This window comes from Plutella xylostella, chromosome 17 (genome assembly GCF_932276165.1).
Source record: "Plutella xylostella chromosome 17, ilPluXylo3.1, whole genome shotgun sequence".
Classification (NCBI taxonomy): domain Eukaryota; kingdom Metazoa; phylum Arthropoda; class Insecta; order Lepidoptera; family Plutellidae; genus Plutella; species Plutella xylostella.
In genome coordinates, this window is record NC_063997.1 from 6,478,683 (window position 1) to 6,496,317 (window position 17,635).

General features: G+C 40.3%; 2 protein-coding genes across 2 annotated transcripts; one reads left to right on the forward strand and one right to left on the reverse strand.

Annotated features, from left to right (window-relative positions):
* Window positions 1–127: 127 nt before the first annotated feature.
* Window positions 128–10,336, forward strand: LOC105394668 (protein asunder). The gene is made up of 13 exons (XM_048626681.1): window positions 128–589; window positions 925–999; window positions 1,324–1,469; window positions 1,751–1,894; window positions 2,190–2,280; window positions 2,650–2,778; window positions 3,029–3,139; window positions 3,582–3,742; window positions 4,322–4,462; window positions 6,360–6,510; window positions 6,924–7,066; window positions 8,844–8,992; window positions 10,052–10,336. The coding sequence occupies exons 1-13, from the start codon at window positions 362–364 to the stop codon at window positions 10,285–10,287; spliced, it is 1,905 nt and encodes a 634-aa protein (XP_048482638.1). The 5' UTR covers window positions 128–361; the 3' UTR covers window positions 10,288–10,336.
* Window positions 10,337–10,547: 211 nt separating this feature from the next.
* On the reverse strand, window positions 10,548–17,022 carry LOC105394661. The gene is made up of 6 exons (XM_011566568.3): window positions 16,754–17,022; window positions 15,232–15,328; window positions 13,590–13,901; window positions 12,671–12,875; window positions 12,062–12,200; window positions 10,548–11,352 (listed from the first exon to the last, which is right to left on the reverse strand). Exons 1-6 carry the CDS (start codon window positions 16,900–16,902, stop codon window positions 11,256–11,258), a joined length of 999 nt encoding a protein of 332 aa, XP_011564870.2. The 5' UTR covers window positions 16,903–17,022; the 3' UTR covers window positions 10,548–11,255.
* Window positions 17,023–17,635: the final 613 nt, after the last annotated feature.

Here is a 17,635-nt window from a genome sequence, read left to right on the forward strand (position 1 = left end):
GGTTATCATTAGAATAATAATAAAAATCATATTTTTTCTACTTGAACAGCTAGACCGTTACTTCGACCGTGTAAGGTAGACTATCACAGATAAACCTGACCAGATTTCACCTGTCACATTGATGTTATGTTATGTGTCATTGTCATTTTGTTATTGTTGTTTCCCGGAACTCGGCGTTTTGGTGTTTGAAAATCTCTTGTTCTCTTGAGCCTTTCATATTTTACTGAATCAATATAATAAAGGAGTGGGCTTTTTAATCAAGTTTACATAATACTAGTATTTTCATCACGAATGATTAAGATTAAAGGATATTTGTTTCAATGAGAGGTTAACCGGAGTTACTCGCCTTACCTCGAAAATCATGTCGAATTCATTATTTCCAACTAATCACAAGACAATTTTTGTGTTGGATCACACGCCGTACTTCGGCATATCCTCAGAGAATCCTATTGACTTCGATGTTTCTAAGAATAGAGGCCCAGGCTATGTGCCTCTTCCTCCCGTGTGTAAATCTCTATGGACCTGCAGTGTCGAAGCCGCGGTGGAATACTGCAGGATTGTGTGGGATTTATTCCCTGAGGGTAAACTGGTATGTGATCAATGTATTAGGTGGTTTATTTACAAGTCTATACTTTAACCATTTATAATGTTATAGAAGTATTGAGCGGTTTGCCATAAGTACTTATCCAAAAAGATATTCCAACTACATGAATGTACTTCAGGTACTACCCAAAAAAAAATATATTATTTATTACACCAAAAACTCACTAGTAATTAAGACATTCTAATTTTGTGAATTTAATTAGTCCTACTAGTTTTACAATATTCTGTCTCCCACCTCTCCTGCTATAATATTGATTGTATGTGGATACTTGTGTATTTCTCTGTCATTTTGAGTATACTACAATTGTTGTTTCTTTACAGGTCAGATTTGTGATAAGTGATTCAGCAGCACACATTCTCAACACATGGGTAACAGTGCAACAGAACTTGACTCATGTAAGTACATTAACTTAACATGAACCTATGAATTAACCTACTTTACCTACCCATGCTGAAGATAACTTCAATGCCCCAATAGTGGCAGTAATGAAATAATGGCATGCAGACCATACAATATGGGTGTCAAGACAGCTGATATACCGTCACAAATACATAGATATCTAGCATACATCAACAACACTTTGACACAAACACCTACATTAAGAGCTCTTAACAACTACCTATATCACTTATTTTATGTCTCAAATCTTAATTATAGGGTGTTGTTATTTATAAGTATGTTGTCACCCATTTTACAAACCAAATAATTTACCATTTTAGTTACTAAATGGTCTTTGCCTGGTGGGTCCCGTGCGGAGAGGGGCGGGGGGCAATGTGGTGGGCTTGTGTCCAGCTATAGAAGCCCTTGGCGAACCATCCCCTGCCCAGTCAACACCACCTGTTTCAGAGAGGCACTTTCAGAACAGGTATTTCAAAACTACACTTATGATATATCTATCATAGCAGGTCTAGTTTCCAAGTTTAGCTTCTGAAGTATAAGTCAAAAAAATGTAATGAAAAATACATAATCAAAGAAAACAGAAGTTGCTAAGAGTCTTGAAGACTATTCAAAATGGTGCCGATTATTTATTTTAGGCACTACTTTGTTTTTATTAAATAATATTTTTAAACAAACAAAAATACCTTTTTAATCTATTTAAGAACTTGAACATTGAACTCCCTTTGATAACTTACCTAATATTTACAGAGGTCGGATTATCTGCATAACAAGTGCCCGGGACGACAACTCCATCCGGAGTCTGACGGAGATTGCCATGAACCAGCTCATCCAGCAGAACAAGAAGGCTTCCATGGCTCAGTCCACCACTTCCGAGTCATCTACGACACCACAGTAAAATATTTTGATATGCTGCTATTATTATTATATATTACATAAAAATTTAAATGGATGGATGAGTGTTGCATACTCTTTCATGGGAAAATGGCTGGCCAAATTTTCATGACATTTAGCTTGTAGTAGGCTATCTCCCTTTAGATACATACATAGGATACTTTTATCCCTGAATCCCCATAGAAAAAAACTTTAAAGGCAAAGTGAAGCTAGTGTATTCTCTTCTTATTACTAGGTGGATAGGATAGGAAGGGCTGCAGTTTCACTTTGTTTAATATTAAAATATATTTTCCAGGCCATTGATGGTGCACTACTGCCATCTTGTCATCATTAATGTGACTCCTGAAAAACAAGAGACTCAAGTTACGAACCAACCGCTTACAGAGGTAAACCATATTATTTATGTTAGCTTAATATTTGAATATACTCAATTAAATTACATTTACCAATACCTCATTCACATATGTTGTGTCATTCACCAATGCTTACGTGCAGACTGCTGCTTTTGAGGTAATATATAACAACACATACTCACATTACGCTTTTATGCCTAATAAAATCAAATCTCAATTGGCCATCTTATTCTTATTAAAAAGCTTTGCTCTTGTTGGTGTAGTTTCCGCCACCGCGGTCTGTCACAAGCCAGTTCTTTCATTTCTTGGCACGACACGAAATGAAAGCCTTGCTCTTAAGTTGGTCTACATAGCTTCTACAGCTACATGGGCCGTCTACAAACTGTTTATTCGTGTGTACAGATGGGCGGAGGGCTGATGGGCGTGGAGGTGATAGTGTCGCGCGCGAGCCAGCTGGCGACACTGCTGGGTCGACTCGTGTTGCCGCACTACAAGCTCGCCATCACCACAGTTACTGGCATCCCTATGAAGGTAAAAATATTGGTTGGCATGTTTGGTTTACGTTTCGTTGGTATTGTTCTCTGGAAGGAAGGGTTTAACCGCAGAACAACGCGATCTGGAGTGTACCCACTACTGAATGGGTGTAACTGGCCCACTGTCACTTCAATTATCTGATAGGTACTCCATAAGAGAAAGCGTGACGTGAGGGTAAGAGATTCTAAGTTTTGTTACCCTACGCAACGTGTAATACCGAGAATGATTTATCAATTTTATTTTCCAGGAGGAACAAAACGCGAGCTCCAGTGCCAACTACGACGTGGAGATAATCCACTCAGTGGAAGCGCACGCCGGCCTCCGCGCTTCCCAGACCGCCGCCGAGGCGCTCGAGTCTGTGAGTAATGTAGAAACACAAGACAACGCCATCTGTGGGTAGCCGAGGGAACTACAATGCGCAACAACGCCATCTGTGGGTAGACGAGTGAACTATGATAGAGAGTATCCAACAACGCCGTCTGGTGTTAAATACAAGTAAACTACGAAGTGGAAAACACACACACAACATCACCATCTATGGGCGGTGAATGCATGAAAGTCCCCCTATTTGCATAGATTTATACATTAGCTTTTCATACAATGACAATGATGTCTATTCTGAAGGCACAAATTCTAATTTTAGTGCAGCCAATACCTTCATTTATTTGTTTAAAATTCGACTCTATGAATGTTCCCGTAAACCAAATTTTTTACTAGCAAAATGTATAGTTTGGCTGCGTTAAAATTAGAATATCCTACAGAATCGATATCATTGCTTAACTTAACTTCCCTTCCCCCAGGTGGTGCTCCGCTGGTGGACGCCGCGCGGCGCGGAGGGCGGAGCCAGCGGCTGCAACGGGCCGCTCTGGCGTGTGACCCCGGCTGATGTCGCCTCGCGCCCCTCGGCCTGCCTCGTCAACTTCTTGTTGAACGGAAGATCGGTTACGTTGGAGGTGCCTAGGTTAGTACTCAGTATCAACATCATCATCATCATTATAATTATAAGAAGGGTGTAAGAAAGCAGGTTCACCATATGGCCTATCCTATTCTTCAAGGCCACAGTGGCTGAACGGGCCGCTCAACCGTCAACTTCTTGTTGAACGGATGCTCGGTTACGTTGGAGGTGCCCAGGTTAGTAATAACAGCAGCATCATTAGGCAGGTGCACGGAGCCCTTTGACGAATCCTGTTCAGGTGCACCCTGGCCAGGTCTGACAGGCCTAGTTTCATCATACTCTGTTAGATCATTAACACCCCTGTTACATTGTACCTAATTATACGTCATCTCCTTATTAAATTCTTGACAGATGTGTCAAAAGCCAACAACTAATCCCTTGTATCCATTCACCACGGTGAAAAGCTCTAAGCTATGTCTGCATATACTAAATCTCTCCGAGTGGCGTATCAACTGTACTTTATATACGTCCGGCGCACTCTGGGCAGTCATCCAATAATGCTATTCTCACTAGTTAACCCTCTCACTACGGTGACCAAACCCCTAAGAAGGTACAACAATACATATTTGCTTTCCTATGTTTCAGGAAGGGCGGCGGCCGCTCCGCTTCTCACGTGCTGGCGGCGCAGGGCGGAGAGCTGTGGATCGGGGCTCTGGGCGGCCGAGCGCCCCACGACGACCCGCCCGCCCTGTCCGAGGGCGCGGGCGGACGCGTCACCGACTATAGGTAACTTATACAATACAATACTATACTCTTTATTTGCACCAAACCAGAACAACGTACAAAATATAACTTAAAAATAAAAACAGTACAAAAAGGCGGCCAGGATTAGAAGCAGCAACTATTGCCAAGATACTCCTTCGTGGATTTAACATCACGTGCTGGCGGCGCAGGGCGGGGAGCTGTGGGTCGGGGCGCTGGGCGGCCGCGCGCCCCACGACGACGAAGTTTTGCATCGCGCGGAGTCTAGAGCGAACGCGACGGAGAACTTTTGTCATGTCTTAATTGCGCCCCGTGCTAACTATTCTGCTCTAATGTATTTGTATTTGTTGTGACATGAGATCGTACAGAATGCATCTTATTGGTTGTTGGGAACCGTTCGAAATTGGACTGTGTGGGTTTTTCGCATAATAAGTTCTTATAAATGAGGATCATCGCACTAGTGAATGCTGCCCGGGAGGCGAGCTAATGGGGACTACCGTTTTTTTGCTCACCAGTTGGCGCCACTGTCGACTGAGGTCAAGAGGTACCATAGCTGTCAAACTTATCAAAGGCGACTTTATCAAATTGGCGCGAAATAAAGTTTTAAAATCTTGAATCTTATAAGCTTATTAATTATAAAATAACTATTATCATATCGAGTTACTATGCCGCAATGTTGTGCAGATCCGTTATGTTCGGAAAGAAAAGGAGGACATATGTTACCAAGTGACAAAACTGTTCTAAAACAGTGGCTTGTGAAATAATTATTATCCGACAATCTCGTGTTTGTGAAAATCATTATAACCAATTTCAGTAAGAACATAATGTAAATAAGGATTAGGCATTTAATAAATACAATAAAAATAAAATAATTACACACTGATTTAACTTTTATTTATCCTTTCCGTTTAAACACACTGCTATACAAAAAATATGACACTTTAGTAATCCACACAATGAATGCTGGTTGAGTTGTTAGTTGAAACTAAATAATGGTAGTATAGTATACTAAGTATTCTAATATTTGTGGGGGTGTCACTAACTGCACCTGGCTCACTCGAATGGAGCCTTTGTGCATATCGCCTTAAGGTCTAAACTCCACTCCTAAGCTTGGACCATTTCCTACCTCGCTGGTCCTCTGCAGGTTGGTGGGTTCGAAAATCTAGATGTGCAGGTTTTATCACGATGTTTTCATTCACCGTAAGAGCGATGGTATGTACACTGTACATAAATTCCAAAGTACTCATTGGTGACAATATCTAGATTTGGAGTTTCATTTTTAGTGTTCACACTGCTATACAAAGTTTCTGAAGGCCACTCAATTTTGTTGTATGATGCCGTCCTCTACGTTTCCAACCAAGTTACTGTTACGGTCATAGTCTTGGTGTCTGTAAAAAGAAAAAAACATAGCTGTTACCTAAGCAAACAAGCATACATTTCGTAAAAAAATAGTTTGTAAACAGTAATAAACTAACCTCTGAATAAGCTGCTCTTTGAGACCGCTTATTTTTGCGCCTCTTTTTCTTAATTCAGCTTTCAAAGCGTGCACATTCATCGACAAATAATCCATATTTGCGATAATTTCGCGAAAAGAGATCACTTTTCAACAGGGAAATGAACGAAAATATAATTTATCACGAAGCCCGCCAAACAAATTATATGAAAAGTAAAATGTCACTTGACCTCAGTCAACACCAGCGCCCCTAGCGGCAAATTCACACGCGTTAGCTCCCATTATAGCTCCAAAAAGAAGTACGTCGCATCTAAAGAAACCAACCTCTGATGAAATTTAAATAATTTCGAAATCTTCATTAAACTACTCAGTACGCATCTCCTTAAGTAACTTTCATTCTAGCTACCACACTTACTTATCTACTATGTATGTCAATTTCACTCATCAACAAACCTCTCCCACCTCCAGGATAAAAGAGTTCGGAGCGCTAATGCAACAAAACAAGCTGTGCCCGCTACAAGGCGCCGGCGCCAACGGCAAGGCGCGGGCACGGTTGCAGCGACACACTACGTACTGGCCGCTGACTATATCCTCTACGCTTATATTTAATCTTGGCTCGGTGAGTTGCGCTGTATTTTTTGGTAATAGAAATTTTAGAAATGTGGAGAGAGACGTTATAATGTAAGAAATCAGAGAGTAATGTGAATCCAACATCCAATCGAACAATATTTGAATAGAACTAAATTATTTCATTTTAGGCGTAAAACATGACTTAAAAAGTATACTTAGATTAATTTTTTTACAGAACATACATACATACATATGCACTCCCGACTGTAATCCCCGAAGGGGTAGTCAGAGGTGGCTCACAAGCGAGCCACCCACTTTTCGGAGCACATTTGTACTCACGTGATAGGTTGCGAACTATATCGCCGTTTTGGGATAAGTACAATGCACTTAGGATACACATCTAGAATCGAGATGTGCAGGTTTTCACAGAAAGACATTCTTATAAATTTACAATATTTTCAGGTAATGGAACCGCTAACAAGACTAGTCGTTCAGGAGAACCTCACAGATGAAGAAGTAGATACTTGCCGGGCCGTGCTACTGAACCTGCTGGCCATGGAGTCCAGACACGAGTTCCCCAATGCACAGAACACCTCTAATGCCAGGTGAGAAGTTTATAATGCTATGCTATGTGTATAAGGCCTAGTTTCACCATACTCTGTTAGATCATTAATACCCTGTTACATTGTAATGTCATCAATTATACGTCATCTCCATATCTAATCCCTTGTTATGATCTAACAGAGTATGGTAAAACTGGGGCTAAGTCAAACACTAAATCACTAAACAAAAAATGTTGTCAATGTCAGCTCGTGAGTCGAAAATAGTTAATGTTACCATGCACGCTACGTTGCTCTTGTTTATTCATCTAAGTATCTACTTGTGAAGGTGAAATTAAAAAGGAAAGGGTTGTACCAATAAATCAATACCTATATTGAATCATAAATTGTATGTGTTGTGGATGCATCGAAATACACAATAGAAATATCACCTGATAAGACGATTCAGAGCATCCGTGTTGCCGATTCCGCAGTCGGACAACATCTGAGCCGCTGAGAGTTCGAGCGATCACTTTTATACCAACTTGTTGGGCGGAGTGGGGAGTATGTAGTAGTTTGCACCTGCAGCTTGTTTGCGTTAACAAGTTTTTCTAGGCGCACGTGCTGCTTACTAGTACGAAATGTTAAGTACTCCCACATCATCATCAGCCAATAATCATCCACTGCTGGACATAGGCCTCTCCCAAGAAGCGCCACAACACTCGGTCCTCGGTCTTCCTCATCCAGCCACTACTGCCTAAGGTCGTCAGTCCAGCGGGCAGGCGGACGTCCCACGCTGTGCGTTGGCCTGTTCGTGGCCTCCACTCAAGAAATCCCACATACTGTTGCTAAAGTAAATAAGCTGATTACAGCTTATACCATTTTTCAGAGCCTATGATATGTGGGACGTTTTGAGTTTGACAGTTCTAGAGATGTCCGAGAGTGAAATCCTATCGACTTGAACCTATCGATGTGTATATACTCCATAGATTAATATAAATATGAATTTATTCGTATTTTCGGAAAACACATTATAAATGCCGCTTTCAGTATATGCTACTACTGCTATTGCTCTCAGAATCTGATGTATCCTAAAAATGGTTCTCCATATAAAAATTGTTGGTCACTTGACTTAGAATTTCTTAAAGTCATATAGCAGAAGTTGTTCCGAACCTGTATAGTTAGTGTAGTGTCATTAAAATAAAGATATCTCGAATAGGGATATGTAAGGAAAAGTTATGTTTTTTAGAAATAAAATACCTCTTTCGATAGTTAATTATTTCATTTAAGGGATAACGTTGACTTTTTGAACTACCTGTATAATACAATGTTGTAAAAATTCAAATATTGTATAAATTTTAATCGATTTCAGAATGTCGACTTTGATGTGTCGCATCTCTAGTACGTTCCATTTTACCAAAGTGCGTACTCTAGAAATATATATTATCTGTGGTCATTGTCAATAAAATGACAGATTTTGCAATAGTATTCATGCGTTAAATGGAAAATTTTAAAGTGTCACCCATGTCTTTGAACCTGGAAAATGGTATAGGGTCAAGTTAAACATATCGACCTCTATCGTGTGATCATTACCGCTGTGCACTCCCTGAGGCATGCACGCTGAGGTGAGGTACGGAGCGGTGAGGTGACAGAGCGCAGTAGCCGATTTCTCCCCCCGTCTCGCTGCGCGCATACCTCAAGGAGTGCACAGCACTAATGGCCACATTACATATAGTACGAAATTTTGAGTACTCCCACATACTGTTGATAAAATTAACAAGCCGATTACAGCTTAGAGTCAAGTCACTCGGTCTCTAACTAAACTTTCATACATAACCTCCAGAAGCAAATCCTCATCCCGTCGCGAGGAGCAGTGGCGGCAGGTGTGGGGCGAGCTGCAGGCGCTGGTGCGCGCGCACTCCGCGTCCGCCGGCCACCGCGCGCTCCTGCGCACCGCGCTCGAGTGCCGCGCGCACAGCCAGCCTACAGACAGTGAGTACACTACACAGCCAGCCTAGCGACAGTGAGTAGAGTACACAACCACCAGCCTGGCGACAGTGAGTGTACTGCACAACCAGGCTAGCGACAGTGAGTACACTACAGAACCAGCCTAGCGACAGTGAGTATACTATCCTTTGTCTACTCTAAAATATAGCATGAGCCCTATGACAAGTCAAGCTCGTTTTCAAGGTTAAACTTTTTTTACCAGACATGATATGAGTGTCAATGAAAAGTCGTACGACTCATGCCATATTTTACAACGTATATAGAGAGCTGGAGGCGAGAGGATCAATGACGGCAGATGCGAGCTGGACGTGCATCAAGTGACAGTTGGGACACCTATGCGCGGGAGATACTGTTTATAAATGTCATCTTGGATTTGCGGGCAGGATAAGGCTAAAACGCACGATACCATTGGTACACGACATTCCTTTCAGCGGCAGCGGTTATTCGGATACTTAAACTTAACATAATTTATCAAGTTCAGTAAACATAAAAGTATTTTTTAATATGTTTTCTTACCCACCATTCTGATATATTATACCGACAGAAGCAAGGTAAGCAATAATACCGAACGGAGGTAGAAATGACCCTACACAGGCAGGCAGCTCATTTAACAATGCCATTGTATAAGACTGTCGGCTGCAGATAAGTATTGAGATTTGAGACGCTTTGTTTTACCAACGCTCCCATGCCTGCATTGTTTCATGAACTTACAAGAAATACTGTGAGAACAGATTTTACTTACACCACGCAATGACGGTGTATACCTTCTACTTACCTGACTCTCTGTAATGCACAAAAAAATATTAAGTTAAAAATGGGTTGTTCCAAACGAAACGATGGCTGCCTGGAATGAACAAAAGGGTGTGATACATTACATCGATAGTTTATGATTTATCTGTAATACTATAGAATTTTTGATTATTTCGATTCTTAGAAAAATAGTCTCCTACGCCAATTTACCAATATTTTATGAAGCGTTTAAGTCATAACTTTATTCATGCCTAAAAAACCCTTATCTATCAAACCCTTCTATTCCCTCTCCAGGTGAATCCCGTGCATCAGTGATCCGAGCCACCACGGACTCGCCGCTATCCCCCACGGGGGCGGGCAACGGCTCTACTACCACTAGCGACGTGTGGGCGCCGCGGAACATTCTAGACACGCTGCTGGGGGCGCCCAGGCCGTCTAGACGACCTGACTTCGCGGGCCGCATGGCTGCTGGAGGCAGGGTGGCGACGTTATATCCTAACTTGCAGAAGGATGTTGAGGGTTCTCATTAGATGATTGTTTAGATTACTTTAGATAGGTTAAGCGGAATTAGGAATAAATTGATATATTTTTATGAAATGCCGCCTGTTTTTTTAAATCTAATTCGCAAAGTTAAAGTTTTAATGCCAATTTTTATGTCTGATTTACAATCAAGATTTCAGAAATATAATTATGAAAAGAAACAATAATGATTGCTAAATATATCTACCAGACTAAAATATGTATACATTAATATACAAGTGCTAAAAGGACAACAAATGAAAATGCAACATTATAAAATTAATATCTTATATTTGTTCAATAAAAACTACATTGTGGGCCCGTGTCCCGGGGCCCGGGTAACACGACCTTTGTATTATCTTGTTGCATATAAACTCTGCGGCAGACTGTTTCATAAGGCAATGGTGTGAGTGAGGCATCGACAGATCCGGATCTCCACTTGTTACAATTACTGGAATGTCACGCGGGATGCGAACTTCAAACATCAAAACTTATTACAAACAAAACTAATGGCTGGAGCGCGCGCGGCGCCTCGGCGGCGGGTCGGCGGCGCCGCAGCGATAGGATAGTTCCACTTGAAGCCAAGGCCCCATCGGCGAACATCGGCTAACCCGAATATGTCAAATGAAGTACAACTTTATGTCACAAGTGTTAAACGTCTAAAACTAAAGGTGGCCGATGGAACCCCGGTTCTCGTGCCGCTGTAGTCCAGGCGCCACAGACCCCCCGCCGAGGCGTCGCTCGCGAGAGCTTAAGGCTCCATAGCCGGTATACACTCACATCGATATATTGTACAATCTCATTCTTCCGCATCCAAAATATTCATTATTATTAATATTTAATAATTAATACCCTATAAAACTTACAAAACCGTTCGGTATTTAAACTTAAGGCTAAGTTAAAATTAATCGGAATTGGAAATAAATTAGCTAGGTACAATATGTTTGAGTCTAGAAGCTATGTGGCGGTGGGCGGGCGGTCAGTGGGTGGCCTCCCGCAGCTTCTTGGCCACGGGCGCGGCCGGCGGCGCCGTGTCCAGCGAGTTCTCGTCCGCTGAGCTCGCCTCTTCTAGTGCTCTGCAATGGAGAATTAGACAGTCAGTATATAATTTGTGTGTACATGTAATGGGCCGCCCTATGCCCGGACGGCAAGAGAGATCGTAGTTGGCGAGAACTATGAGTTCTTTCTATGCTGCAATGGACCAAGAGCGGGCGGCAATAAATATATGTAAATATAATTATGTGGGGACTTAAGTATTCTTTTCTTGAGTCCGACAACGCTAACTTTGCAACGGGTAATATAATTACATAGATGGGGATTGTTCTAAATGAGTGAAAACGTAACGACAGTGTTAGAAAGTTTGGTTTTGGCGCTTTTCTTTTGCAAAGTTAGCTTTGTCGGACTCAAGAAGGATACTCAAGTCATCTCACTCACTTCATTTATGAGCAGTAGGCTTTTATTAGGTCCCACAAGAGGTGACAGAGAGGGACGAGGCGCGTCAATACAAAACATGTACACTTGTCCAAAATTAATAATGCACATGCAAATCTTCACACCCAAATCATTAAATCGTAAGAGCCTTAAAAAACACTAGCATTTTGCACCTTGTTCGAAAGAAATAGGAGTCAATATCATGTGTCACATAATCGAAAAGAACCGATCTGTCAAAGATTTCTATGCGCATTATCAATTTTGGAGCACTGTACGCACGTAATTGATTAATTAAACAATACACATACACACGCTCCCTGTAGCTCTCTTATGATTGGTCCACATGACACTTACCGTTTGGTCCGTGGCGTGCTAAGCGCGGAGTCACTGTTGTCGGAGGGCGAGGGCGGCGTGGCGGGCGACGCCGCCTTGTCCAGCGAGTCCTCTGTGCACGACGTCGGCGTGTCTTCGAGCACTGACTCCGCTATCTTGCCTGTGAGGGTAAAAAAAGAGGTTATGAGGAGAAGAAGAAAGATCCGTGACGTAATAAAGTAACTGGATCAATGATCAAACTGGATGACTGTTGAACAGGTCGTGGAACATGGAGGATTGTCATCTTCAGCCTATATCAACCCAGTGCTATACAATGTACTGGGTTGATATAGGCTGAAGATGATAGATGATGAGAAGAATAGATAAGAGAAAAACCATTTAACTGAATACCATGGTGAGAATGAACATGAAGAAATAACATTTAAAGATGTTATACATAACAAAGATATACATAAGGATGGACTAAGACCGAGTGTTTAGCGCTCTATGGAGAGTATTGGAGGGGCCTAGGTATATCTAATACAGAAAGATTATGTGCTGATGATGATGATGCGATTGAAAACAAAAAATAACAAACGTAAAGCTTCACATGGACAAACAAGACTGAAAGAAGATAAAGCCACCACTCACCATTCCCATTAGCCGTGGGTGGTTCGAGATTGCTTTCATCACTCGGCAGCGGTGACCCCCCGTTGGTGGGCACAATCGGCGACTGGCTCAGCAGCGGGGACTGTCCCAGCAGCTCGGGCTGAAGGTCCGACAGGATGTTGTGTGTCCACAGAGCTAGCTCCACATTGTGGGGGGACCATTTGTTGTCGCCGCACCCGTTTTGTTCCTGTTGATTGAGGTTCTCGGTTATTTTACTGCTTATAAGTAAATTAATTTAATAAAAGGAAAAGGAAACCTATAGTTCGCATCCAGTGACGTGATTTGGTAAAGATTGTGTTTTGTTTTTAATCAGTTATATTTTATCTGAATATAAATAATCTGACTAGCCTTTGGGTTTGAAAGTGCGTGTCTCTAGGGCAGGTATTAATTTGATTGGATTAACGTAGGTATATTTATTTGTAAGTTCATTTTGTGGCTTCAGCTGTTGAAGGTTTTTCAATAAGCTTTCTATTTTACCAAATGTCATTTATAGTCGCCTGTTTGTGTACCTTCACCGAAAATAAATAACATTAACGAATAATGGTAGGTAACAATAGTCAAATGATTGAACTGTATGTTACTTTATATTTTATGCTATGATGAATAGTGTTGTGTGACTAGACTTTGTAATATTATTGCTTCTCTCATATTGGCTAGTCAAGGGTAAATGTTGGCACAGCTGACGCAAGTCCAATAATAGAAATATCATTATTAATAACTGCAGTGTGGGTGTCGCCTTAAGTTATGTGGGGTTTCCCTAAGTTTGCACATTTACCTTAAGTATAGCTTATAGTAAAGTGTAATTGGTAGTAACTTGAACATAGTTTTTTCAAATATAATTGACTTTTATCACTATCCTTTGAAAATAAATACGTACAGAAGCATAAAATGCAAAACTCACCTTATTTAACCTATCACAGACACTCTTAATGTGGTTTACAAAATTGAGGTATTCCTTGGCAGTGTAGTCGCTTCCCTCCATCTCTGGTATTGCTTGTACACACTCGTCCGCCATGAAGGGGGCTATCTCGGGGCTGGCGGCGGCTAGCAGGGCGGACGCCGTGGCCGTGCCCACCCCCTTGAGGTTACTTAGGGCTGTCATGGCTGACTCGATGTTGGGCAACTTCTTGAACGCTTTCTTGGTCTCCGCCATGACTGCTCGGGGTGTGTTCACTTTTATTAAGTACGACAGTTGTGGGTAGAACTTCCCTCTCTGTAATGAAGAAATGTATATTACATTATTATCTAACTGTGGCAGGCAGGTGTATGGGAAGGTGGACTTAGTTATTGACTGGCGGAAGACGCAGGTGTTGCTGGGAGGTGGGAGCCCTCTATTCTTTAACTTTTAGGTAGTTAGAAACCGTTCATATTTAGAATAAAACAACTGTAAAATGATTTTATTGAAGTTAAACACCTTGATTATAAATTTTCATTTTATGGTAGCACTTTAATCATGTAGGCGTGAGAAAATATAAATAGAACTTATGTTAAAAAAACAATAAACATACACAGTAAAATGCATAATGCTTTGACATCAAACATAATACCTAGGAAAAAGTATGCTCTGCATTCTTATTCTAAAGTATTCTAAACAATGGCGCGACTACCTACTATCAGATTTATCTCTCACTTTAGTCTAGTAGATGCGTTATTAATGTGATTATATCAAATTCATGGGTAATAATGGCGTCATATCAAACTAAATTATTTTAGATGAGGTTAGGGCTTAGGTACAGAACTTTGATACAATCATAAAATAAATGATAACCGTGCATGGTTATGCCCTTTTCGGCCAGTCTATAATAAGTCTACCACCTACCTACCCATTGGTTCACAACTTGATACCTACATTTCAAAATACATAGTTATGATACTATGATGCATTATTGATAGGACGTAATAATATCATAATCATTGGCTAGCTTGCGATGCGAGTCACCTGTGCAAAGATGACCCGCGGTGGCAGAACATTGCACATCTCTAATTTTCTTCCCGAAGGTTGCCCAAAAAATATAGTTGTGTCTATTAATGTACTTAGGTACCTAATTTTTTTATTTCGTGGTGACATTAATATTCATTTGTAGTTTATGGGTAGGTTAGGTAGGTACCTAATTACTGTGCTGTTTTATTTAATTAATTTTATTAAGTACTTACTATTGTTACCTATTTGTTTTAAATTTTATTTAATCTTAATGGTGCTTCTCTTCAGTTCAGATCCATGAATGAGGAGATGAATATCTGAAGCAGGTAGTTTTTTTTATTTATTTTCTTACAAAAAGGTAACGAACAGTCTTTTGCTTAGGTATATTACCTAGATACCATTAATTTATTTGTTTCTTTGCCTAAACCTACCTTTGCATTTCGTTAGTGATTTATTAATGTCGATTCTGAAATTTCTGAAGGCAAAATCACATTTTAGAGCTGTCAAACTAAATAAGTACCTACATTTTACTAACTAATGAATTTAAGGTATTTGACAGCATTAAAATTAAGTTATTACAATTTGTTCCTTAATCGACATAGGTACTTAATTGATAACTTACCGCTTGTTTCCACTTCATGAGTTGCACCAATTCTTCGTGCACCATATGCGCGTCTTTTCCCCTCGACTTGATCTTCTTGGGCAGCTCATTCTGGTACCTGGAAATTATTTTATAAATGCTTAGTAAAGTCATAGATTAATAATACCAATTTAGTCTATGGTAAAGTAAAGGGTAAAGTTAACAAGTTAAGAGCCAGGTGCAGTAAGTAACACCGTCATAGTTAGGTAAGTAATTAGTTACTTAATAGAAAAGAAGTTAAGACCCTGCCTAAGCCATATTACCAACCTATAAGTAGGTACTTATTTAAGTAAGTACTAGTAAGTAGGTAGTAGGTATATATTTCTATATTTAAATCAACAAAAAATACAATGTACTTATATACCTTTAATTATGTAGGTGGAGGTAAGTCTATGTATAATTATATTTACCTACTTTCAACCTAATTCAGTAATTAGGCTGAAAGTAAATATAATTCTTACAAGGTAAGTACTTATTTATGTATTTATAGCCTTATAGGAAAGGGTAAAATATGGCAGTAAAAAATATAAGATTTAATATTATTTAATATTTGTGCAACAAACAATGCTTTAAATAAATAAGTATGTAACTAACTAAACTATATAGTTAACCAGGACCTAGGTAATTATTTAAGTAAGTATAACCTAATTACTCAAGTTAAAGTTAGAATTTGTAATACCTACTCCTACCCATGCATTAACGTAATCCTAGTTAATTAACCTAACCTTAAAACAAAATGACCTTGAAGTTAATATCTATCACCCAAACTAATGACTGCATTTTGTGTAAACGCAACAACAGTTTCCCGCGTGCTCTAAACGTAAACAAACATGTAAACTATCGCGAACTCGGTCACTTTCAGCCTCACTTAGAAAAGTAGGTAGAAGAGGTACTCTCCAACCTAGGTATGTACGTGATGGAAATGACTCATTACTAACTGCAATATAAAATAAGAATATTAATATGATCTAGGGATAGACACTTTTTATTAATTAAACCATAGCTCATTCGTAAATTTAACTAAAAGTGACTCTACAAAACTCCAACAACCAAGTTATATGTAAAGAGCAAGTCACCATTTTGAGCGGATGTGAGACACTCAACAAAGCATTGTATTTAGTACTAAACCTAGCTACAACGTTAACTTTGTGAACGTTAAATTAGTTAAACCCCTTCATTAAATCCACAAAGTCCCATTTTTAAAAGTAGGAAAGACTAGGAGAGCCAGTAAATGCATAAAACAAGTCATGCAATAGAGGACAGCCACCATTTTATAACGCCCTAGCACGGCGATATTTTCCTCCGCACTAGCTTTAGGAAAACGAAAGACTCAATTTGACATCGATCCCACGTGACGTAGTGATTTTAATGAGCGGTTCGCGGACTAGAGATGCAGTCCGCGAGGGAGGTAGCTATCAAATCAGTTTGCACGGGCACACATACAATACAAGTTCATTGACACGCCACGGCCGCATTTTCTCCTCTAAAAGACGTTCCCACTTACCAGTTGTCCAATTTTATCAGTTCCTCGGGTTTTTTTGTTTTCTGCTCTGCCTTTATCTTAATTGCTTGTGGATATAACTTTAAAACACTATCAAACTGTTTAGAATCACCCTCAAGGAAGAAAGTAGACGTGTCTTTCGCGGTAGCCATTGTGAACGTTCTAAATGTACAACTCCGCGTATTTAGTTAGCTATAGCTCCGAACTCGACGCGGCGGCAGCACCTGGCCAACTGGGCGCCCTCACCCCACTCGACGCCATCTTGTAGAATGAACCTCGTATTGACGTTCAATATTATTATTCACTTTTTGCCCAACCTATTTCTTGTACTTTTATATGCATTTACATTTATTTTGACGAAATAATAACTTTGTTATCAAATAAATTACTTTCTGGGCTTCTATTGCCCCTGAACGTACATTTTAATACCATGTTAACAAAGGCTAAAATACTTACGCGTCACATCAAGGTTATATCGGGCAAAGTTAATGCCGTGGCATCGTGGATTTGTCTGGCCCGAGGGAATGACAGGAAGAGAAAAAATAAAATCCATTTTGCTGGGAAACCACAAAACTGCACAAAGCACTGTTTCCAATGAAAATGCCACACAAATTAACACACTAAATTGGTAGACATTCACTTCGACCTTAGTTAACTAATCAGTTTCCTTGGCGTGACGCAACGGCACCGTTGTACCGAAACGACTTTGGTCAACCAACACGCATATTTTCTGTTGCAATGCAGTACACACTGAGCTCTCACAGTCATGAAGTAGTAACTAGCGGTGTACATAAGGCATTTAGGTAGTAGGACGTAGTATATGACGGGGTGGCACCGCGTCACCGCACCAATCGGCTTTGTTGTTTTGATAGATAGCCACGTGTT

What these genes read in the sequence shown, in the direction of transcription:
- LOC105394668 (XM_048626681.1), top strand. Translation starts at nt 362, where the DNA reads ATGTCGAATTCATTATTTCCAACTAATCACAAGACAATTTTTGTGTTG. An exon ending in CAGAACACCTCTAATGCCAG is followed by an intron (nt 7,067 to 8,843) that starts GTGAGAAGTTTA and finishes CATAACCTCCAG; the next exon opens with AAGCAAATCCTCATCCCGTC. An exon ending in GCACAGCCAGCCTACAGACA is followed by an intron (nt 8,993 to 10,051) that starts GTGAGTACACTA and finishes TTCCCTCTCCAG; the next exon opens with GTGAATCCCGTGCATCAGTG.
- LOC105394661 (XM_011566568.3), bottom strand. Translation starts at nt 16,902, where the DNA reads ATGGCTACCGCGAAAGACACGTCTACTTTCTTCCTTGAGGGTGATTCT. An exon ending in TCTGTGATAGGTTAAATAAG is followed by an intron (nt 12,876 to 13,589) that starts GTGAGTTTTGCA and finishes CTCAATCAACAG; the next exon opens with GAACAAAACGGGTGCGGCGA. An exon ending in ACCCACGGCTAATGGGAATG is followed by an intron (nt 12,201 to 12,670) that starts GTGAGTGGTGGC and finishes TTACCCTCACAG; the next exon opens with GCAAGATAGCGGAGTCAGTG.